The sequence below is a fragment of the Mauremys mutica genome, chromosome 1 (assembly GCF_020497125.1).
Source record: "Mauremys mutica isolate MM-2020 ecotype Southern chromosome 1, ASM2049712v1, whole genome shotgun sequence".
In the NCBI taxonomy this organism is placed as follows: Eukaryota; Metazoa; Chordata; order Testudines; family Geoemydidae; genus Mauremys; species Mauremys mutica.
The window spans coordinates 369,358,955-369,367,209 of record NC_059072.1 but is presented as its reverse complement, the minus strand read 5'-3'; the positions used below and the strand labels follow the sequence as shown (position 1 = coordinate 369,367,209).

The window sequence follows — 8,255 nt, the reverse complement described above, 5'->3', positions numbered from 1 at the left end:
GGGCAGAGGTCGCTTGCTTAAGGAGTGGGTGGATCGGCTTATGTGGCCTGCATCTTAGACTCATGAACTCTATCATTTCACAATCACTTTTCCCCAAGTTGCCTTCCACTTTCAAATTCTCAACCAGTTCCTCCTTATATGTCAAAATCAGGTCTACAACAGCAACTGTCCTAGTTGCTTTCTCCAGCTTCTGCAAACAAAAATTGTCTCCAATACATTCCAAGAACTTGTTGGATAATCTACCTGATGTGTAGACAGCATGAGATGAATTCTTCCATCAACCTAGCTACCACCTCTCGGGGATTTCCTGTGTTCAGGGAGAACCCCTTTCCATCTATGTAATTAGTGTCTATATTGAAGCACTATGGCAGCACATCTGTGGCATTTTAAGTGTAAACAACCCTTCAAGCAGATCTTCCAGAAAATCATCCAGTCTGGATCTGCCAACATGGGGAATTGGAGAATCCAACACTTCCCTTCTCAGTGTGTCCCAATGTTCAGGGACGGGTCTGGCTTTTTTGCTGCCCCAAGCAAACAAACCTGCGGGCCGGCCGGAGCGGCGAAGGGGGCGGGGGGGACAAACAAACTTGTAGGGCAGATGGAGCGTAGGTGCACGGGGACTCCCAGCCCTGCAGATGTGCCCTGGGCAGCGGGGGGCAGAGAGAGCAGGGGGTCGGCCAGGGCTTCCTTCAGCGGGGCACCCGCCACGCCGCCTGCCAGCAGAGCTCTGCGGTGCTCCGGTCGCCAGGGAGGGAAGGACGCGGGCTGCCCTGCAGAGCTTGCTACAGACCTGGCACCGCTCCCAGCAGGGCGCGCCTCTCCTATGCGCTGCCGCCCCCTACAGGGCAGCTGGAGCAGCGAAGCAAAAAGAAAAAAACTTGCAGGGGCGGCCGAAGAGACGAAGCAAAAAAAAAAAAGATTGGGCGGAAGCCGCCCCTTGGAATCTGCCGCCCCAAGCATGAGCTTGCTTGGCTGGTGCCTGGAGCCGGCCTTGACTATGTTTAATTACCCTCAGTGCTAAATATTTGGCCCTAATTTCTAGCTGAAATTTGCCTGGATTCAGCTTCCAGCCCTTTGAACTTGCTCAGCCTTTCTCTGGTAGATTATAGAGCCCATTATCATCCATGCTTTCCTCCCCATGAAAGTCTCTGCTTGATCATCTTTTTGATAAGTTAAAGAGATACACACCTTCATGTCTAACAATCCGGCTTTTTCTCTATCCTCCAATCATTTTTGTTGCTCTTTTCTGCCCTGTCTCTAAGTTTTCAACATCTTTTTTTTTCAAATGTGAACCCCAGAACTGGATGCAGTTTGTTCCACCAATCCCATGTGCAGAAGTAAAATCCTTCCCCTGCTCCAACTCACCACTCCCTATTTATGCATCTGATCACCACATCATCCCTTTATGCTCCAGTGTCCCGCTCAACAATCATGATGAGTTCGTTGTCCACAATGCCCCCTAAATCCTTTTCAGGGTCCTTGAGTTCCATTATGCAGTGCCCTAGTCTGTGGGTCGGGCCTGCATTGCCTGTTCTGGGAGGATCATTTCACATTTGCCTGTATTAAAACATTTTGTTTACATGGGGCCCACTTTCCAAATGCTCCAATCTTTGGGTTCAATCTTTGGGTCATCTGCACATTTTATCTGCAGTGATTTTCTATTTCCTTACGGATCATTGATGAAAATATTGAATAGCATCCGGCCTAGAACTGATCCCTACAGAACCCCACTACAAACAGCCACATTTACTAACAAAGGCCTGTTGACTACAGCTTTCTGAGATCCATCAGTTAACCAGCCTTCAGTCCATGTTTTACATGATATTGCAGAGTGTTAATATTATTAACTCAATATTTTCCCCTACTAAATTAAATGCCTCTGAGAAATCAAGGTGTGCTGCATCTGCGTTGTTCCCTTGATCAATCAATGTGTACTCTCATAAAAGGATGAAATCAGGTTTATTTGACAAGACCTGTTTTGCATAAACTCTGTTGGTGACTGGCATTACTTGCATTTCTAGATTTTTTTTAACAAATCCCATACCAGCTTTTACATTGTTTCTTAATCCTGTAAATTCTTTTATAAAAAAAACTTTCTCTTTTTTTTAATACTTTACATTTAACACAGGAATTGACATCAAACTTTTCTAGGATTTCTCTTGTTGTTAATATACTTAATAGCCTCCTTTTTGTGATCTAGAGCCCTGCCAAACATGGAGTTTTCCCAGATGTCTTAACGTCCCTTATCAATTTTCATACTTTCCGAACTCTATTCTTAGCTATCTATTTTCCCTTTCTCCACTTTGTTACATATTGCTTCCCCCCTCCCAACTGCTGCCTTCACTTTCCCACTGAACTGGGTTTTACCCAAAGTTGCTCACTTTGTTGACTGTGGAATCATGAGTTTTCCATTATCTAATAAAAGACTGGGTGACCAAAACTGAAAACATATCCTGAACATGTTATTCTCTATCCCATATCTTAGGGATCTGAACTTTGTTTTGTTTTGTCCACTGCTGCGAATGAGCAGGTGTTTCTGTTGAGCTGCTGTCAATGGGGCCCAGGTCTTTTCCCTCAGCACATGTCATGCCAAAAGTTTGCTTTTTTCCACTCTTAGATTTTGAGCAACTGGATGAATGGTTAACTCACTACAGTATGGACTCACTATCCTGGCTCTCATTGCATAAATGAGCAATGATAGATAACCAGTATCCACACTTGTGTTTCCTGTTAGTCCCTCTTCAGGTTCCCCCACCACAAAGTGTAGGAACTATTAACTCAGGGAGCACCATAAAATATGGAATTAGATTGAATAGGGTCATTGTTCAAAGTTATTTTCTCTGAATAATAAAAATGTAATTTTTCAATGTGTGAAGAGTGATCAATCTGCTTGTCCCATGAGAACAGTTTCCATTACTGCATGCAGTGTCTCATATTAACATTCTCTCCATTCAGGCATTTCTACTGTGACCATCACCCAAGACCCTGGGAACACACAGAAAGTCAGGGAAACATACAGTACATGCAGGAGACACCCTTATGCCTCTAGAGTTGGACACCTTCTCCCCTACGCCATGTCAGATTCTAACACAACCGATTTCACCAACCCCTCCACCTTCATCCTACTTGGCATTCCTGGCCTAGAGGCAGCCTATATCTGGATCTCCATTCCCTTCTCTGCCATGTACACCATAGCCGTGTTGGGGAACTTCACCATCGTGTTCATTGTGAAGAGGGAGCCGAGCCTCCATGAGCCCATGTACTATTTCCTTTGCATGCTGGCTGTCACGGACCTGGTCATGTCCACATCCACCCTACCAAAAATGCTGGACATCTTCTGGTTCAATTCCAGGGAGATCAGTTTCAGTGCCTGCCTCACCCAAATGTACTTTGTTCACTCCTTCTCAGCGATGGAGTCCGGGATCCTCGTGGCCATGGCTTTTGATCGCTATGTGGCCATCTGCCATCCCCTGAGACATTCCATGATCCTGAAAAGCTCTGTTGTGGCCAAGATAGGCCTGGCAGTGGTGCTGCGCTGTGGCATACTCGCATTACCCTATCCCTTCCTGGCGAGACAGTGGCCATATTGCAGAACCAACATCATCCCCCACACCTATTGTGGACATATAGCCGTGGTGAAGCTGGCTTGTGCTGACATCACCATCAGTAGTTACTATGGACTGTTTGATCTTTTCTCTGAGATTGGAATGGACGTGGTATTTATCACCGTGTCCTATACTCTGATCCTCCGGGCCATCTTCCGCCTCCCCACAAAGGATGCTCGGCTCAAAACTTTTCGTACCTGCATCTCTCATCTTTGTGCCATCTCAGTTTTGTACATCCCAGTTTTCTTCTCCTCTCTAACGCAGAGGTTTGGCCACAATGTGCCCCGGCACTTCCTTGTTCTCACTGTCAATGTTTACCTGCTGGTGCCCCCCATGTTACACCCCATCATTTATGGGGTGAGGACCAAACAGATCCGGGGCAGACTGCTCCAGCTCTTTACTCATAAAGAGATCTAAATGTTTCATCCTTGTGCTCTTGCTCTCAGATTGAGCTCTGTGCAGAGCTGGCTGGTGCATGGTGATGAGGTCTCTTCCCTGAATCTCTTACTGGACAGACAGCTGCGACCCAGTCATCTCTAAAACCAATGTGTTCTCACATCTTATGGCAAGTCACTTTAGGACACTGGTTAGTGTTAATATTTTAATGTTTATTCTTACTTTGTTACTAACTCTGTGGAGAGAGAGACCCCATCAGGATTCCTGGGATCTATCTCAGCTTTGAGAGGGGGGTGGGGTATAGTGGGTTACAGCAGGAGGCAGATACATCTGGAGTCTAAAGAAGATGATCAGAATGGCCATACTGGGTAAAAGCCTCAGTCTTTAACGAGGCTAATGAGGAGCTTAGGGATAATGGCAGGATGACAAATGGGAATGAGAATATGGAGGTAGACATTACCACATCCGAGGTAGAAGCCAAACTCGAACAGCTTAATGGGACTAAATTGGGGGGCCCATATAACCTTCATCCAAGAATATTAAAGGAACTGGCACATGAAATTGCAAGCTCATTAGCAAGAATTTTTAATGAATCTGTAAACTCAGGGTTGTACCGTATGACTGGAGAATTGCTAATACAGTTCCTATCTTTAAGAAAGGGGGAAAAAGTGATCCAGGCAACTACAGGCCTACACACTGGGTAAAACCAATGGTCCATGTAGCCCAGTAGTCTGTCTTCTGAAAGAGCTCAGTGCCAGGTGCTTCAGAGGGAATGAACAGAACATGGCAATCAGCTTGTGATTCATGTGGTGCATCTCAGCAGAAGCCCTGAATCCAGATTGCTTAGCTTCAGCTAGCAGGAGTTCAAGCCTCCAGCCCAGTAGGAGCTGCCGGGGAAGGGAAGACCCCAAGGTGGAACGGGAGAAGAAGCCCTGAGCTCAGGCTGCCCTGAGACCAAGCTGCAGGGGGAGAGAAGCCCTACTCATTTGTGTCCTCTCCATCTTCCATACTGTTCCCACCAAGGGTTTTTCTCATTTCCCCTGTTCTTGGACGAATCTCAGGGGGTGCTTTTTTTGGTCTCCCCTTCCTGACCGTTTAGGGGCTGCTCTCCTCCCTTCAGCTCCCTTTCCCTTTCTGGAGATAGAGACAGGCTGTGCATCACCATCAGTACAGACGAAGCACCGTGGGCTACAGGGTCGTAACGGGGCCCCAGTCTGAGGATTATTATAGTTCCACAACAACATCCCCCACTGTGCTGCGGGATGAGCTTCACCATTTTATGGTGGACACTTGCAATTTCAAGGGTAAGGTGAAGCTCCCGCTCCAGCATTGGGGAGACTTCCAGCTCATCTTCGGGGCCGCAAGTGCTGTTTCAGAAGAGGGATAGTTCAGTGGTTTGAGCATTGGTCTGCTAAATCTAGAGTTGTGAGTTTAATCCTTGCGGGGGCCACTTAGGGATCTGGGGCAAAATCAGTACTTGGTCCTGCTAGTGAAGGCAGGGGGCTGGACTCAATGACTTTTCAGGGTCCCTTCCAGTTCTATGAGATAGGTATATCTCCATATATTAAATTAATCTGGAGGCAGAACATCTTGGTCTGCTAGTGGGCCTGTAACCTCTGTCACAAGCCCTTCAGGTTGATCAGTGATTCTTGCAAGGCCAGCTGGGGGTCCTCCTCAGCCTGCAGAATGAAGCCAACCATCTGTTCAACATGATGTAGGGTACTCTGTGGTTTGCCTGCAGGAAACTCACAAGGATCCATCCACTAGTTGTCGACTGGAGTGGTATATCTTAGATACCTCAGCACTCATTTGGCTGGGGTGGCAACCCTGTTCTCCCCAACCTACAGCCTGAGATGCTGGGAGTTGCTGAGATCGTCCCAGGTCACCTGCTGCACCTCCAGGCCTGTGTGGACAGGTTGACATTTCATCTGTTCAATGTCTACCCCCCCGAATGCAGTTCAATTCAAAAAGTTCTAGCCTTCCAATTGGCTCTTTTGGTCAGGTGCCAACTCACTTCCTTTTCGATTTGCATCGCAGTGAGATTTTTTACCATTTACAGGTAAAGCAAGTACAGAACAGCTTCTAAGAGGGATATTATAGCCAACTGGCTGGCAGGGTCCATAAAAGGGAGCTACCCCCCTTCAGTTATAATGAATATAATGCAAATCAGTGAATATAATAAAGGCAAGCTAGCCCACTGGGCTACAATCTGGGTTCTACGGCAGCCCGGGGGGCTGCAAGAGATGCAATTGGGGCCCCCACAAGAGCTTTTCGGGAGCCTTGGAAATATCTCGCCTGATGCATCCCAAGACTGCATTAGCTTTTTTAATGGCCATATCACATTGGCAGCTAATAGTCATCCTGTGATCAACCAATGCTCCGAGGTCCTTCTCCTCCTGTTACTTTCAACTGATGCATCTCCAGTTTATAACAATAATTCTTGTTTTTAATCCCTAAATGCCTGACCTTGCACTTTTCACTATTAAATTTCATCCTATTACTATTACTCCAGTTTACAAGTTCATCCAGATTTCCCAGTCCTTCTCTGTATTGGCAATATCTCCCAGCTTTGTGTCATCCGCAAATTTTATTAGCACATGCCCACTTTTTGTGCCAAGATCAGTAATAAAAAGATTAAATAAGATTGGTCCCAAAACTGATCCCCGAGGAACTCCACTAATAACCTCCCTCCAGCCTGACAGTTCACCTTTCAGTATGACTCGTTGTAGTCTCCCCTTTAACCAGTTCCTTATCCACCTTTCAATGTTCATATTGATCCCCATCTTTTCCAATTTAGCTAATAATTCCCCATGTGGAACCGAATCAAATGCCAAAGTAAATTAGATCCACTGCATTTCCTTTGTCTAAAAAATCTGTTACCTTCTCAAAGAAGGAGATCAGGTTGGTTTGGCGCGATCTACCTTTTATAAAACCATGTTGTAATTTGTCCCAATGACCATTGACCTCAATGTCCTTAACTACTTTCACCTTCAAATTGTTTTCGAAGACCTTGCATACTACAAATGTCAGACTAATAGGCCTGTAGTTGCCTGGATGTTCGAGTTTGGCTTCTACCTCGGATGTGGTAATATCTACCTCCATATCCTCATTCCCATTTGTCATCCTACCATTATCCCTAAGCGCCTCATTAGCCTCGTTAAAGACTGAGGCAAAATATTTGTTTAGATATTGGGCCATGCCTAGATTATCCTTAACCTCCACTCCATCCTCAGTGTTTAGTGGTCCCACTTCTTCTTTCTTTGTTTTCTTGTTATTTACTATTGGTTTTAATTCCCTTTTCAAGGTCCAACTCGACATGGCTTTTGGCCTTTCTCACTTTATCCTACATATTCTGACTTCAATAAGGTAGCTTTCCTTGCTAATCCCTCCCATCTTCCATTCCTTGTAGGCTTTCTGCTTGTCTTAATCACCTCTCTGAGATGCTTGCTCATCCAGCTTGGTCTACAACTCCTGCCTATGATTTTTCCCCCTTTCTTGGGATTCAGGCTTCTGATAGTTTCTGCAACTTTGACTTGAAGTAATTTCAGGCGTTCTCCATCTTTAGATCCCCAAATTCTTCAGTCCAATCCAGTTCCCTAATTTCCTTAATTTTTTGAGTTAGCCCTTTTGAAATCAAAACCCCTAGTCCCAGATCTATTTCTGTTTATCCTTCCATTTAGTTTAAATTGAATTAGTTCATGATTGCTCAAAACAAGGTTGTCCCCTACAACCATTTCTTCTATGAGGTCCTCACTACTCATCAAAACCAAATCTAAAATGTCATCCCTCTTGTTGGTTCAGCAACTACTTGGTGAAGGAATCCATCAGCTATTGCATCTAGGAAAATCTGAACTGACGTAGACACAGGGAGGTAGGGTTAACCTCGCCCCCCCGCCCTTGAATTGAAGGAGTTGAGCAGGTATAAAATCTGCTCAAATGCTGAACAACACTGGTCCCAGTACAGAACCCTGGGGGACACCACTGTTTACCTCTTTAAATTTTCAGCACAGAGCATCACAGAGCTCATCATATATGACACTCAAGCTGTGTTGCAGGTAACAGCTCCATCTGGGTCTAGGGCCTGCGCTGTGAACAGGACTCAGGCTCCTGACCTCCATAAATGGTGCCTCTTTCCAGCTGCTCAGGAGCTGGGATGGAAGCGATTGCTGTCTGACAAGGAGAATGCCTGCAGGTACAAAGTGGCCACAGGTCTGTTTGCTTTAACCATTATGTGCGCGGAAAGAGAGAAACTGG

The 8,255-nt window shown here is 45.8% G+C and overlaps 1 protein-coding gene across 1 annotated transcript; it reads left to right on the top strand.

Annotated features, from left to right (window-relative positions):
* The first annotated feature begins 3,074 nt into the window (after positions 1–3,074).
* On the top strand, positions 3,075–4,022 carry LOC123363031 (olfactory receptor 52R1-like). The gene has a single exon (XM_045003694.1). The coding sequence runs from the start codon at positions 3,075–3,077 to the stop codon at positions 4,020–4,022; it is 948 nt and encodes a 315-aa protein (XP_044859629.1).
* The last annotated feature ends 4,233 nt before the right edge of the window (positions 4,023–8,255 follow it).